Below are 15,349 nucleotides of genomic sequence, written 5' to 3'. Positions count from 1 at the left end.
ATTGTCAATTATAGCAGGTATATATACATACATTCTGGTGAGAGAAAAGGATAACATAACACATATAATCAAAATGAGAATGAAAAAAGCAGTGAAGCTTTCAGAGCAGTAGTCCCCTGTCATCAAATTACCGTATGTAACGTCAAATAATTCTGACTAAGCAGCAGAGCTTCACGCGCTCGTAAAACATTCTTCGACTCTCTACTCTCCTTACCCTGTGGAAATTAAGCATATTAGTTTGCTTATTCCTTCTGGTCCCAAACAGCATTCTCTCATTTGATTTGCGTGGAATCGCGCTCGACATGGAGTCGTCCGAGCAAGGTTCACAACCCCCGCGTGAGGAGCCCGTCAATTCCATCGAGAATGATGGGTCGATCACTCCCGAAACATGGAAATTGATGATGGACGTGGTCATGGCTATCTATGACTATCGCGAAGAAGAGTAAGCCCTCTATCAATTGTGGAAGCTATGCACAGCCCGGCTAACGTAGTGCGCCGCAGTGGCCATGATCCGTCGCGATTGTTCCATCGCAGCGTCAACAAACGTTATGTCCCCGACTACTACGATATCATTAAGGAGCCAATGGCTCTTAGTATTCTGAAGGCCCGCATAAATAAGAGGGAATACAAGCAATTCTCCGAATTTGTCCATGATTGCGCCTTGGTAAGTGATTGCGCCCTTCCAGGGTGGCACCTGGCTAATAATCTAGATCCCGCACAATGCGCAAACATACAATCGGCCCAAATCGCAAGCCTACGAAGACGCGCTTGTCGTCAAGGTAAGTCTCAGTCTTATATATAAAGGTTTTCTCGAGGTCAAGCTGACAATCTGTAGGAGGTTTTCGCCTCCGAGTTTAGAAAGCTAGCAGCCCGGGGCGCAATTCCCGCCGAGGAGGCAGAGCTTCCCGATCTAGGAGAGATTCCAGAGGCCGATCCCTTGCCTGATGATGACGAAGAAGAGGAGGAAGAGGAAGAAGACGATGAGGAGGATTCTGAAGATGAGGGACGACGCAGAAAGAAGCCTGGTCCTAAGCCTGGCTTCAAGCGTGGAATGGCCCCAAAGAACGAACCCGATCTTCGCAGAAAACGAGGTCGCCCTCCACGCGTGGACACACCTATGGAAACCCGTATCAAGACCATCTTGAAGGGAATTCGGAAGTTCAAGGGTGCTGGCGGACATTTAAAAATCACCCACTTTGAAAGACTTCCCGACAAAGCGACTTACCCGGACTATTATATGGAGATCAAGGAGCCTATCGCCATTGACATTATCAAGCGCAAGTCCAAGCGCAAGAAGTACAACTCTGTCGATCATTTCATGCGCGACCTCGATGTCATGTTCGAAAATGCGAAGGCTTACAACCAGTCTGATAGCCAGATCTTCAAGGATGCTGTCGACCTGCAGACTGAATCACGAAAGTTGGCCGATGCAGAGAAGAAGAAGCCTGATAGTGAGTTCCTGATGGAAGATGGGCGTTTCCCACTCCCTGATGGTATCCTCCATCGTGGTGAGCTATGGAAAGTTGGCGACTGGGTTCACATTCAAAACCAAAATGATGTGACCAAGCCAATTGTCGCACAAATCTACCGGACCTGGCAAGACTCAGATGGGGAGAAGTGGATCAACGCATGCTGGTACTACCGACCAGAGCAAACAGTGCATCACTTTGAAAAACACTTTTACCCCAATGAAGTTGTGAAGACCGGCCAATACCGAGACCACCGAATTGATGAGATTGTGGAACGTTGCTTCGTTATGTTTTTCACTCGTTACAGCCGTGGTCGCCCCAGAGACCTTGCGCCTGACAAGGAAATCTACGTTTGTGAGGCACGCTACAATGAGGAGAAACACAAATTGAACAAGATCAAAACCTGGGCCAGCTGTTTGCCAGATGAAGTTCGAGAGAAGGACTACGAAATGGACCTCTTTGATTTGCCGCGCAAGATAAAAAAGATCCCTAGTCCAATCAAGGACCTTCTCAAAGAGGATTCCAAGGAAACCGATGACCTTCCCCGTCCGACATGGGGAGCCGACAACGCACCCCCTGTCGTCGGCGCTGTTCATCGCCGCCCGCGAGATGAAAATGTAAGTTTCCGTAACAGCTCTCGCCTGGCAAAATGGTCGAAAGAACAAGCTGACAGACGCCCAGGAATCTCCACCCCCCGAACCAACACCATCCCCTCCCCCTGTTTTGCCCCAGTCCGTAGCACCCCGTCAGTCAATGGGCCAGCCAATCCCCATCACAGCCATGAGCCCTGGCACAAATACCCTTCAGACGCGGCCACCCGCACCCCCAATCACAATCCAAAACTCCCCGCCTCCAACCAACTCACCAGCCTACAATGCCCAGATGGCCCACGCCCAGCTATACCAACAATCTCTCCAACGGCGTGCAAGCAACTTCGCCACACCCCAGACACCAGCAGGCGCCTACCAGCCCTCGCCAGCACCACAGGCATACCCAGTCCAGCAAACTCCTTATAGCGGCTACCCTGGGAACCGTATGACAGCCCCGCCAGCAGTGTACAATCCCAACGCCCCGCGCCCAGTTGAAGTGTTCCATTTAAGCGACGTAGCCAACGCCGCAATCCCGGAAGATATCCGCAAGCAATTCCACTGTGACGACAATGGCCATGTCCTATTCTTCTCTGCCCCGCCGGTGGATTATATTCCGTCCTCAACACAGAAGCTTGGCCATTCCCTTAAGTATCTTGCTGCTAAGGAGGAGCGCCAAATCAAGGTTGAAGAGCGGAAACGCAAGCTCGCAGACGACAAGAAAGAGCGCGATGATGCTGCTAAGCGCCTCTGTGCTGATCAAGATTCTGTTTTTGCTGCTCGTGTCGAAAAACTTGCTGGCAGGGCTGTTGAGACTCTTATCCAGAAGGTTGTCACTGGTACTGGAGATCTGTATGGTTCTCTCCGCAGTGGCCAGAAAAATGGTGCTCTCGACCTTGGTGCTATGCATGAGCGTGGCCTCTTGGCTAGTCGTGCCAAGAAACAGACTCAACAGATTCAGGATCAGTCGGCGACTGAGGGCTTGGTCAATCTTAAAGGTACAGCTGTGTATTTGGATGAGGCTTAGAAAGCAAAGATGGTACGGTTGATGGCATGGGTTTTGTTCACTTCCAAAAGGCGCAATCTTTCTGGAGGCGTTTTGTTTCCTTTTTAGCCCTCTTTCTCGGTCTTTTTTAAGGCTCTTTTCGAGGCTTTTTAAAGACCTTTTAACTATTGTATGACTAGGCAGAACATCCAATGGAATTTAAATTTAATCTTTTCTACTATGTATTGTGGTGTCAATGAATTATTTATTTGCACATCTCCAATTTGTACATGCCTGTGATCATTCAATATCACCTATTCCATCAGACAAAAAACAATGAAGAAGACATAGCCTAGGAAACACTAGAAGCAAAAACAACGTCGTGAACTCATGAACAAGCGCAGAAAGGTAGTAAACCAGCAAGGGTCGATGTTTCAGCCCAGCATACAACGAATGGAGTAAACACAGAAAAAGCAGGGATTAATACAGTAAGTAGATGGCTGGATAGAAGAGATCTGAAAGCCCAGCAATGAGAGCATGTTGACTGGTCTAGATAGATTCCAATGTTGAGAGGGAAAAAAACAGATGCTGCGGCCAATCTATAACAGAAGGAAGGGGGGGTGGGGTTTTCTGTAGCCTTTTGTTTTTACCAGATATCTCTGGCAGAGAGATATCTATTGTCTTGGAATCCTTTTGGGTTTCTCTTTTTGATGCTCCGTGTGTTGTGCCCAAATGAACTCCAATGTCTGAATTTATTTTGGCCTTCTTCTTCTTCTTCTTTTCTTTTTTTTTCTCTTGCCGAATATGAACATATTTCAAGTATCCGTGTCTTGTTGCGTATCGTCATAACAGATTGAGATAAAGCAAGGATCAAGGGTCGGAGGTTTCTTTGTTCTCATTCCACGAGGCGCTATTCCGTTTGTTTCCCACTTCTTCTTCCATGTCGAAGACGAGGTCACTTGGATCCTCCTCCTCTTCAATCTTGCTAGTGTTGACAGGAGATGAAATGATTCGGTCAAGGCGGCCGCTAGGACCGGCAGAAGGCTGGCGAGCGGAACCAGGGTGAAGAGACATGCCTCCAAGCTGCTCAGATATCACTGACATCGCGGATTGACGTCCCGGGCTAGAAAGGAAAGACCCTCCATCATGAGATGCTCTACTGCTACCGATAGGTCCAAGACTGGGGCTGGTGATAGGGTTCAATGATGATTCCCGAAGAGGTGACCCAATGTGGAAAGAAGAAGAGCCATGAGATTCTTCTTCTTTGCGCTGACGCTGCTTAGCAAATAAGGCACCAAAGCGAGAAGGACTTGACGCCAATGGGGAGCCGGTCTTAGAGAAGCTGGTGCTGGTCATGCCGAGGCCGCTAAGGTCACGATGGCTGGAGCTTAGGTCGTGATCGGTCCGGGACAAGCGGCGCAGCTTTTCCTGTGGGGTCAGGACGTCATCATGCAGGTTGACGGGCAGATAGTCTTCTTCCATGGGAAAATTCTCATCCCAGTCCTCCAAGGCTGTAGGACGGGGAACACTAGCAGAAACGATGCGCGACTTGACAGGTCGCGATGAATGCATGAAACGGGTACCAATGATATCGTCTGGGGCCGGGGGAGACGATCCAATATACGACCCAGGCTTCCGCATGCTAGTCCCGTAACCAATGTCGCGCAAGTTCCGGAATACATCTGCTTGTCCAGGCCTCTGAGCGGGCGGCGATTCCAATCCAAATTGCGACGGCATAGAAGCAGCCACGGGGCCATAGCGGGCAGCGTGAGAAATACCCTGGCTGTCGAAGGAAGCTGGGAGACCCGCATCAAGGGCGGTAAGGTGGTTGTTATTGGGCGACATGGGGAATCGCACTTCGCCGGGGGGAGAGCCGAACTTGGAGCCAGCATCGGAGGCAAGACCCGTATCGATCGTCGGGATCCCATCATATGGTGACTGCTGGTCATGCAGGGATCCGTATTCCTCCTGCGGGGGCATTTGCGGGGCATATCGAGGCTGCTCGTGGCCGTTCATGCGCTGCTGCGAGAGTACCGAGTTGGTCAAGGCGGAGTCCTGGTTGACGTAGGCTTGCGGGTTCACTCGGCCACCCAAATTGAGATGGCCGCTTCCCATTCCCACGTTTCCAGTCGGTCGGTTGACTCTCCGTCCATCTGGTAGAATATGCGCCAGTGCGCACTTTGCGCCGAACTTGCAATTACCCTAAAAGCGGTTCCCCCGTTAACTTCCGACTGCCTCGGGGCACGTGAAACGAAACAATATCTTTGGGGCAATTCCTTCTCATACCTTGGTGAAATATTTGCAAGGAGCGTAGTCAATTCCGGCATCGGTGGAGTGTAAAAAAGGACAAGCGGGGCCTGCCTGACAGGCACCCTGGCGGAAGAATTTGCATGGAACGTGTTTGGTATCTGTACAGGTAATTGAAAAGAAAAAATGGTTAGCTTATCTCATTCCCAAAAAAAAACCAAAAAGAAAGACTGTAACGAAATTCGACGAACTCTTGTTGCTCTGGTTCGGCGGACTGCGGGCAACGTCAAGCGCCGATGGAGTGCGAGTATGACCGTTCTGGGGTGTAGCCCCAGCGGAAACTGGTAAAGGCGCACGACCTCTCATCTCTGCGTTACTATGTCGGCGAGATGAAGAACGAGAAGACACCTGCATGAAGAAGTTGGGAGGGGTTTGGAGATTTGGAGAGGGGAAAGAGAGAGATGGGCTCGGCGGGCGGTGGGTTGGGACTGACTCTACTCCATGTAGTTCACTACAATATTGTATGTAACTAGATGGTTGTATATTAATTCAACGACAATTTATTGATGATGATGAACAGAAGAGAAATAAAAGAAAAAAGGAAAAAAAGAATAGTCAATAAATTTAACAAATACATAACTAAATCTATACATATTGTAGTCATAATCATCATCTTGGAAGTCTTCATGACTGGTCTAGCTAGGTAGATATTATCTTTCCGCTTACCTCTCTCTCTCTTCTTCCAGTTTGCCTCCATTCCAGACCCAGATTGTTCACTGCATACCATCGGATATCATCAGATCAAAAGTGACTATGCAAGGAAACCCAGTACATATACACGGTCCCCTCGCCTGCCGATGATAATAATCATGTATTCATTACGGAGTATTTGTATGTCAAATGATGTGACCATGGTGGAGAACTGGAGAGATCACCATAGCCTCAATGATTTCTTATTGGAGCGTTCCTTCAAGCCCCAGAGATTCCTAAACACATGTTGTCGTCAGAATAATCCACCTCAAATAACTTTTTGTATCTCAAGTCTTACCCAGAGATTCCCTGCGGTCACGCCCTCCGGAAGAACCTCAGAGCACTGTCCCCACAACTCACGGAAAATCCGCCGACGCACGCTGACATGCCGCTGCCATTGTTTCCATTCCTTTTCAAGCTTTTCTCTTTCTGTCGGTGAAAGTTGAACAGGGTCGCCCTCGTGGTGGCTTGCCAAGCGGGCCTGGATCGCCGATTCTTCGCTCTCTAGACGGTCAATGTCCTGGCGAAGATCGGACACTCGAGGCGTTGTAGTCAGGGTGGCTAAAGCTGCTCGGGCCTTTTTCTCGGTTGCCTTTAAGATCAAGAGCTGACTCTCAAGGCTGTCGATTTCGAGCTTGAGTGCGGTGGCTACCTCGGAGGTTGTGTAATCCGAGGGGTCTTGTATTGCATGGTAGACGTTTTGTTTTCCTACACCACTGGATTAGAAAGCTCCTTGTTTATGGGTAGGTACGCAGGCTTATATCACTGACCAGACACCCGCCCTTCGATCTCTTTCTTCTCGTGCAGTTCTCGGAGAACCTTGGCGGCTTGTGCTGCACAATATATATTAGAAAAAGAAATGAAGAAGAAAAAAAAAACAAACAGAAGGGGCTCACATGACCAGCCATACCTTTGGTAATCTTGTTATGAAGGTTTGCGGAGACATCGATGGCCTAATAACAACGCTTGGTCAGCAGGAGGAGGTGCATCTGGGCAGCCCTGGAGCCTGGAGGAAAGTAAACCGAATATGGACGACTGTACCACACAACGTTAGCCGTTTCAAGTTAGAAATGAGTGATCAAGGCAAGCTTACTTTTGTTCGCCTGCAAATACGAAAAAATGAGCCATTGAACAGAACCATGACAGTACAGCAGCTACTCACGAAGGTATTCCCGGACCATGGAAGCATCTTCCAGTCAAGGGTCAGTAGATCAACTTCCAAAACTGGAAGGGAATCAATCTAACCATCACTTTTGACAGAAGCAGCGCCCCTCGGTTTACGAGGGGCCATAGTGAGACCCTTGGGGGAGATGATGGTGTTGAAGAGGAATACTAGGCCAGACTACACAAATAAGGACCTCACGTGAAACCATACAAACAGACTCGTTGCAATGCAATGTATTCATGACTCCTGATATCTGTCTCATGCCCCCCCAAAGAATCCCAAAAAGCTGAATAACCATATGTCCAAATACAATGAAAAGCCCAAAGGAAAATGAGAAAAAGTCCTGGGTGCAAATGCAGTTATATGGAAACAGGGAGGAGAAAATCCATTGAGACCATTCGTCCCCCGGACGACGAAAACTTTTGAAACCCCGGGATTATAGAGTAGAGACAAATGCAAGGCGGAGAAAAGAAGACGCAGAACGGCAGCAAAAAAACCATCGGATATTAGAAAGGGTTCAAGCCCGGGGTATCACATCACAATCTATCAAAGTTAGCTTGAGTTCATGAAGATCGGGACTTTGATGAATTCAAAGGTAAACCTACGCAATCATTGTCATTCTTCGCACTAGGAACACCCATTTCCTCAAAGGTCTTGGGTCCCTTGCCTGGCAGTTGGCCAGACTTGGCCGGTTTAGCAGCGGGCTTTTGCTGCGGTGGTTGCTGCGGTGGGGCAGATGAGGTCGACGACGCAACTGAAGGGGCCGGCTGGGGTGTGGAGGCACCCGAGCCTCGAGAAGGTTGTCGGGACTCTGTGCGGGGAGGGAACGAGGGAGAGCCCGGTGGGCGAGTTGCCTGCTGTCTAGGTGAAGGCATCCCGTTGTGGCCAGAAGCCGGGGTTCTCATAGGGTTGTTCTGATTTGGAGGTGCCGAATCCAGTCGAGGCGGAGGACGTCTTCCACCAGGAGGCGGCATTGGCGCAGAGTATCCAATATCGAGACGAGGGGTTCCACCGGGGCTGATCATGTTGGCAGCCTGTGGGCTAGTTGATCCAGCAGGTGCGCTGTGGGGCGTTCCAGGTCCAGGCTGGCGGTAGTTCATGGAACTGGGGCCACCAGGACCGCCGGGCCCATAGGATGGGGTGCGAGAACCAGGTCCTGGGTGAGGTTGGCCCCCGTAACCTGCAGGCACATTTTGTCGGAGGTTGGGGTTGACGCCGAAAGCAGAGCTTGGGCGAGGATCGGACAGTTGGTATCCCTGCTGGGGCCGAGGGCGAGTGGAGTGGGGACGATCGGGGTAAGGAGCAGCAGATGGTGGACCGTCAGAAAGGGTCATTCTCGATGGATCGGGCATTTGGATGTTCTCAGGGGTTGATTCTAGGGAATTGCCTCGCTGATGAGCAGTATATCGTGTCGACTTGATGCGTGAGATTGCGACCTTCTCATGATCCTTTCGGGACAGAGTCTTTGAGCGCGAGATACTTTCGATCCGACCAGATGCATCTTTGTTGCCACTGGCAGCAGCTTTGGCGTACCAAGAACGGGCTTCCTTGATGTCAGACTGAACAAAGATACCAACCTCATAGAAATATCCCAGAGCAAATTCAGCCGTAGGAAGACCGCTCTGAGCTGCACGTTGGGCGTATGTAAATGCTAGCTCATCATTCTTCTCAAAGACTCCCTCATGTCCACAAAGGAACCACTTGCTGATCGCCATCTCGGCTTCGGGTTCGCCTTGACGAGCCGCCAATGCATTGTAGTGCAAAGACAATGCGGGGTTAAAATCACAACTCAGCTGACAGAGTTCATATGCGGCTCCCATTTTGACCTGGGCTTTGGCGAATCCATGGTAGGCCGCTTTTTCAATATTGACACGAGACAAATTTAGATCCATTGGTAGGAAGCTTTCCGGCACGCTCACCTGAGGGAGCTCCCGGGCCAGAAGCATGCCGTATACCTGTTTCCTATTAGAGTAATTTCGGGAAGAATGTAATGAGGGGGAAAAGTCTCACATATGCACCTTGAGGTGCATTTTGGTCGCATGATTGCGCTGCCAATCGAATGTATTCCAATCCAGTGTTGAAATCCTGGCGCTGACCATGTTGACCCAAAAGAATCATCATTCCCAGGCGCTGGAAAAAAGAAGAAGAAAGGGTAAGTCACGATCTCACATTCTTGTGCGAAAAACAAAGATCCACTCACATAGTACGAAGCAGAATCCGCTCGCGATACACCCCGCTGATAATGCTTGATCGCCTTCTCTGGCTCTCCCGAGCTCTCGAACTGCATTCCGATCCGGTATTCAGCACGCGCATATCCCTTCTCAGCCGCCCGAGAATACGATCGAAATGCCTCCTTGCGGTCCACGGGGCAGCCAAATTTGCCGAACTCAAGCCACATGCCTTTGATAAATTCCGCTTTGGGGTGGCGCTGTTCGGCCAGAAAGCCAACAATATTCATGGCATCGACTCTGAGTTGGCGTTCGACCTGCGGGGTCTGCGGGCGCGGGGGTTGCGTGAGACTGAGACGGGCTTCGTTCTGTGCGGCGACCTCGACGAATGCGAGAGCATCCATAGCCCAAGCTAGTTGCATCTCGGGATCTGTAGTAGATAGTACAGCCATTCGTGCGCGCTCCAGGCTGGCTTCTCTTTGTTCATCGGTAGGCGGAACATTAGGTGGGGGGTTCCGTAGTACAGGGAATGGCGAGAAGTTGGGATGATCCATGCTGTCGTAAGTCGCAGATTGTGCGTAGGAAGTGGGATCTTGAATCTGGTTGTGTTGTGGCGGACCTGAGGCGGCCGATGAAGTGCGCGGGGGATAGGCGCCTTGGTACTGAGCGGGTTGTTGAGCGCGGCGGGGGTCATGAGCGCGATGTTCCAACTGAGCGATATTGTCCTGCATGTTCTCAGGCACTTCTGGCATCACTCTACCAGGATGAATTAGTACTCGTAATCTTGGCATCTTTATGGAGTAGATAGATGGGTGTTGTTTTCAACCATACCTTTGGGGAGAGGGAGATATGACCTCTGGCATGTAGAAGTCATCTTGGCCCCCTGGATACCTTGTCGCACGTACCGGTGGCTGACCGTAGCCCTGTGGCGGTCTATTCATTGTAACTTGTTTTTTTTTTTCCTTTCTTCTTCTTCAGATAATAGTTTAGGGGGGTGAAGACCCGTCAATAGTCCGAGAAGAGGGGAAAAGGGTTTTAAATTAAATCAGGCAGAACGAAAAGAGACGCCAAGAGTAAGAGAAATAGCCCACTTTACATATACGGAGTAGTACAAGTTAGTTAGACAATATAGTTATATTGTCAAGTACTATTTGTTCGGTTACATCTTACTACCCCACAGGTGAAATGTTGATTTATTAATAGAGTCGTTCTCTTCTAAGCTTGTTTATTAGTGTTAGTTGTACGTAGTATAAATACGATAGTTTTAGGTGACGGCTCAGCCTCATAAATGTGAGACAGTATGACAACACAATATAATCAAGCCAAAAGAAGAAGAATAATTAATTAATCAATATATAGATATAGATATAGATATATAGATATATACTACACAATATTGTATATTATTCTATCAAATATTGTAATTGAATCCTTAGAGTGAGTTCAATTTTTGTTGCAAGGTACATACATACATGTATGTATGTATGTAATATTTCCCGTAGTGAAGCTTGGATGATTTGTTATCCTCCCTCCTTTTCTAGAAATTCCATCTACAACAATTCTCCGTTGTACATGGCCTAAAGCTTGTGGGCTTTTTTTCATCTTGAATCTCTACAATGGAGCAGAATTTCCATCATCCTTACACACCTTATGACATTCAATTGCAATTTATGCAGTCCTTGTACACTTGCCTGGAAGAGAGCAAGATCGCCGTATTTGAATCCCCTACTGGTAAGCACGCTAGAGCTAATAGTGTTGTGTTTGATTTAATCGAACCTTGGATAAATAATCATTTGTACAGGTACTGTAAGTGTTTGTAGCGATCATGACTCCCTGGTGACATTGTGCTAACCCTCACATAGGGAAAATCTTTGAGCTTGATCTGTGCCTCTTTAACCTGGCTGCGAGACCACAAACGCAAGGCCTTTCAAGAATCCGTTGACAATGCAAAGTGTATGTCAGAAGAACCGGAATCGGTCATGTTGAATTAGATTGCAATCTAACATTTAAACCATCCCTAGCCGATGATGATGAGCCTGAGTGGATGGTAGAATTCGCCAAAAAAGAATCAAGGCGCGCGATCACTGAGAAGAGACAAGAATTTGAGTCACGACTAGCCAAGATTCGGCAAGAGGAAGAGCGTTTGAAACAGGCCCAGGACAGCGACCGACCTCGTAAAAAGCAGGTACGCATTCCCTTATCTGTTGCCAAGAACCATATGCTAAATGAATCATAACTAGCGACTTGATGAGTCGACATCTGAACCCGCTGCTGGCGATGATGATCAGTTTGTTCTCGATGATTACGACAGCGACACTGAAAATCAGAAAAGACTGACTGACTCGGGAAATGATGACGGTCTCTCCGCCAGCACCCTAGCCTTGCTAGAACGCTTTAAGGGACAATTCTCAACACAAAACAAAGAAGAGGAAGAAAATGTAAACGATGAGATCAAAATCTTCTTTTGCTCCAGAACCCATTCTCAACTAAGTCAGTTCGCCGGTGAACTGCGGCGAGTCACATTTCCATCCAGCATTCCCACCGATCTTGACCCAGAGAGCAAAGAAGATTTCTCTAAACTTGAGGAGCGAGTGAAGCATCTCTCACTAGGCTCCAGAAAGAACCTATGCATCAATCCCAAGGTTCGTGCGTTGGAGAACTCCACTGCAATCAACGAAAAGTGTTTGGATTTACAGCAACCCGGCGTAGCAGCCGATAAAAAATGCAAGTTCATTCCATCCAAAGATGATGAGGCCCTGGCACTTGAGTTTAGAGATCATGCGTTGGCTACAGTCAAGGACATTGAAGATATTGGCCAGGTTGGAACAAAACTCGGGATATGTCCCTACTATGCATCACGCCCAGTGATCAAACACAGCGAGGTCGGGTCCGCTCCTACGATGACTGCTTCGTGGCAAATAAAATACTGATACACAATAGATTGTGACACTTCCGTACCCCCTGTTGTTACAACGATCAGCCCGTGAGGCTCTCGATTTATCTGTCAAAGGCCATATCGTCATAATCGATGAGGCCCACAATCTCATGGATGCAATAGCCGGTATCCATTCAGTGACAGTATCACTGAGTCAATTGCAAACCGCCATCACGCAGCTAACGACATATGCTCGCAAATTCAAGAACCGGTTGAAAGGAAAGAACCGCAATTATGTGGCGCAGGTCATCCGGCTAGTAAGTTCTATCGCGGAGCATTTGAATTCAATATCTCAGCAAAAAGGTCCACTTGAAGGCTCAGTGCAGTCATCAAATCTCATGGCTGGAAAAGGAGTTGACCAGATAAATCCTTACAAACTCTCTCGGTATTTGCAAGAGAGCAAACTCGCCCGGAAGGTTGACGGCTATGTGGAATCCTCGCAACAGCCACAGCCTGGTCGACCCAAGGATAAAACAACAATTCCGGTTCTGTTTCACATACAGAGCTTCCTTCTCCCTCTGATGAACCCGTCAGAAGAGGGCCAACTTTTCTTCCAGAAGAGCGAAGACGATGTCATGTTGAAATACATGCTTCTTGATCCCACAAACCACTTCCGAGAAATTGCAGAAGATGCCCGCGCCGTTATTCTAGCTGGCGGTACCATGTCCCCGGTGAGTACAAATCATTCTTGTTACATTGCAAAGCCCTAATCGTTAACAGATGTCGGATTACGTGAATCATTTGTTTTCATATCTGCCCCCAGAACGACTCAATACATTCAGCTATGGCCATGTGATACCTAAGACCAACTTGGTCGCACAGACCCTAAATCAAGGGCTGATGGGCAACGAATTTGACTTTACATATGAGGCACGAAACTCCGAGAAAATGGTAAGCTCCTTCCTTCCACCCTGCGGAATTTCTCTGATATGCGTATGAATCAGATTACCGACCTCGGACGGACGATATCAACCCTTTGTCAAATTATTCCAGATGGTGTTGTTGCATTCTTCCCCAGTTACGACTACCTAAGTCAAGTTATGAATGTCTGGAAGAAGCCCATCCCCAACGGGAACGGCCAAAGCATTTTCAATCTACTTGAACGCAAGAAAAAAATTATGTACGAATCTCGCGAATCAGTGAAAACGACAGATTCGTTGCTACAAGAGTATACTGAAGCCGTTGAATCGGGATCGGGTGCCTTGCTTCTCTCCATCGTGGGCGGAAAGTTGTCAGAGGGTATCAATTTCTCTGATAAGCTGGGTCGAGGTGTCTTCATTATCGGTCTACCATTCCCCAATATTCGCAGTGCTATCTGGCAAGCTAAGATCCAGTATCTCGAGGACAAGACCTACAAACACGCCACTGGTTCCGAGGCAGAGAGGAAGGCCGCGGGCAAAGCAGCAGGGAGGGACTTTTACGAGAATTCATGCATGAGAGCAGTCAACCAATGTATTGGACGAGCCATCAGACATGTCAATGATTATGCTGCAATAATCATGATTGATCGCCGATATGAATCGCCGCGAATCCAGGGGAAATTGCCTGGTTGGATTAGAGGGAGCTTGGTCCCAGCACCTCCCGCGCGGGCGGCTCAGATGACAGTGCAGAGGCTTTCCAAATTTTTCGCTGAAAAAAAAGTAATAGCATAGGCAGAATCATAAGAGGTCCATTAGAATCAACGGGTGGTTCATACAAGATTCAATATTATAACCTGTTGAATCTGTTCCTTTACTTAAATAGATCAGATAGCCCTAATATAATGGCAGAATCTTAAATGCGGTGTGGATTCATGACATAATTACTGACAAAGAAAAAGCTCACCTGTAGGGTTAGGGCTTGTCACGGGTCATTTTAGCGGCGTGTGCAGTGCCCACACAGGATTTCAACATCCATAGACGGAACGACTATCCCCTTCAACGCCAAATATCTACGGTCTTGTCGAAACACCGCCGACAAGATGCCTACCCGTTTCTCGAAGACCCGGAAGCAGTGAGTCGACATCCTTTCCTGTGCCCTTTCAATCGAAACCCTTTTTTCGCCGATCGCGATCGAAAAAAAACCGACCTCGACACCTATCGCAACTATTCACCAACATTGACTAACTCTTTTTTTTACAGCCGCGGCCATGTGTCCGCCGGTTACGGTCGTGTCGGCAAGCACCGCAAGTCTCCCGGTGGTCGCGGTATGGCCGGTGGTCAACACCACCACCGTACCAACATTGACAAGTTCCACCCCGGTTACTTCGGTAAGGTCGGTATGCGTTACTTCCACAAGACCAACCAGCAATTCTGGAAGCCCACTGTCAACGTTGACAAGGTACGTTACAATCAGCGATCCGATTCGATATGAAGGAGAAGAGGGAAAAACTTGTGGATTGGTCTGGACTACGAGAAGCGCAAATGGGCACAATACGCACAAGAGGAGGGAAACCAATCCGACAAGAGAAAAATATATCACATTGAGTTGGGAACATTCGCTGACCGAGTGCCTTTTTTTCTATACAGCTCTGGTCCCTCGTCCCTGCCGAGCAGCGTGACGCCTACCTGAGCGGCCAGAAGACCGATGTCGCCCCTGTCATCGACCTCCTGCCCCTCGGTTACTCCAAGGTCCTCGGAAAGGGCCGTCTCCCTCAGATCCCCGTCGTCGTCCGTGCCCGCTACGTCAGCCGTGATGCCGAGGAGAAGATTAAGGCCGCCGGTGGTGTTGTTGAGCTCGTCGCATAAGCGTTTCGCGTCGATGTTTCTGATGAAGGCGAGTGAATAGGGACAATTTGCAGCCCTGGCGTTCGGACTTGTTCTATTAGCTCAAGCTCGTGCGCAAGGAGGACGCTCGGAACTCAAAATGAGATCTGCCCGAACCGGAACAAAGTCGGGTCGTGCGGTCGAAAAGAAAAAGGGTTTTTTTGTATGCAAAACCAGCATAGCATATGGCCTCCGAATGCCCTTACGATTTCACATTGTGTTAAGCAAATACCATAAGGAGGAATTTTTTCAACTGTGTTCGTGCCTGCGCTCGTCTAAGCTATTGCAAGTGAGGTTGT

The 15,349-nt window shown here is 48.7% G+C and overlaps 5 protein-coding genes across 5 annotated transcripts; 3 read left to right on the top strand and 2 right to left on the bottom strand.

The window, feature by feature from the left end:
- Window positions 1-302: 302 nt before the first annotated feature.
- N7529_006259 (putative RSC complex subunit (RSC1)) lies at window positions 303-3,083 on the top strand (the record flags this gene model as incomplete). Its single annotated transcript, XM_057241786.1, has 5 exons — window positions 303-442; window positions 502-664; window positions 711-779; window positions 836-2,086; window positions 2,151-3,083. The coding sequence occupies 5 exons, from the start codon at window positions 303-305 to the stop codon at window positions 3,081-3,083; spliced, it is 2,556 nt and encodes an 851-aa protein (XP_057097145.1).
- Window positions 3,084-3,911: 828 nt separating this feature from the next.
- Window positions 3,912-5,702, bottom strand: N7529_006258 (putative spindle poison sensitivity protein Scp3; the record flags this gene model as incomplete). Its single annotated transcript, XM_057241785.1, has 3 exons — window positions 3,912-5,243; window positions 5,328-5,449; window positions 5,540-5,702. The coding sequence occupies 3 exons, from the start codon at window positions 5,700-5,702 to the stop codon at window positions 3,912-3,914; spliced, it is 1,617 nt and encodes a 538-aa protein (XP_057097144.1).
- Window positions 5,703-6,306: 604 nt separating this feature from the next.
- N7529_006257 (uncharacterized protein) lies at window positions 6,307-10,312 on the bottom strand (the record flags this gene model as incomplete). The annotated part of the gene is made up of 7 exons (XM_057241784.1): window positions 6,307-6,746; window positions 6,809-6,871; window positions 6,949-6,991; window positions 7,809-9,158; window positions 9,214-9,333; window positions 9,404-10,127; window positions 10,203-10,312. The coding sequence occupies 7 exons, from the start codon at window positions 10,310-10,312 to the stop codon at window positions 6,307-6,309; spliced, it is 2,850 nt and encodes a 949-aa protein (XP_057097143.1).
- A 1,103-nt stretch (window positions 10,313-11,415) lies between these two features.
- Window positions 11,416-13,958, top strand: chl1 (DNA helicase; the record flags this gene model as incomplete). The annotated part of the gene is made up of 4 exons (XM_057241783.1): window positions 11,416-11,556; window positions 11,612-12,253; window positions 12,312-12,977; window positions 13,203-13,958. The coding sequence occupies 4 exons, from the start codon at window positions 11,416-11,418 to the stop codon at window positions 13,956-13,958; spliced, it is 2,205 nt and encodes a 734-aa protein (XP_057097142.1).
- Window positions 13,959-14,266: 308 nt separating this feature from the next.
- N7529_006255 (60S ribosomal protein uL15) lies at window positions 14,267-15,032 on the top strand (the record flags this gene model as incomplete). The annotated part of the gene is made up of 3 exons (XM_057241782.1): window positions 14,267-14,298; window positions 14,427-14,625; window positions 14,814-15,032. The coding sequence occupies 3 exons, from the start codon at window positions 14,267-14,269 to the stop codon at window positions 15,030-15,032; spliced, it is 450 nt and encodes a 149-aa protein (XP_057097141.1).
- Between the last annotated feature and the right edge of the window lie 317 nt (window positions 15,033-15,349).

Source organism: Penicillium soppii (genome assembly GCF_028829465.1).
Source record: "Penicillium soppii strain IBT 18220 chromosome Unknown utg000005l, whole genome shotgun sequence".
Classification (NCBI taxonomy): Eukaryota; Fungi; Ascomycota; class Eurotiomycetes; order Eurotiales; family Aspergillaceae; genus Penicillium; species Penicillium soppii.
The sequence above is the reverse complement of the archived record's forward strand: the minus strand, read 5'-3'. Positions and strand labels throughout refer to the sequence as shown.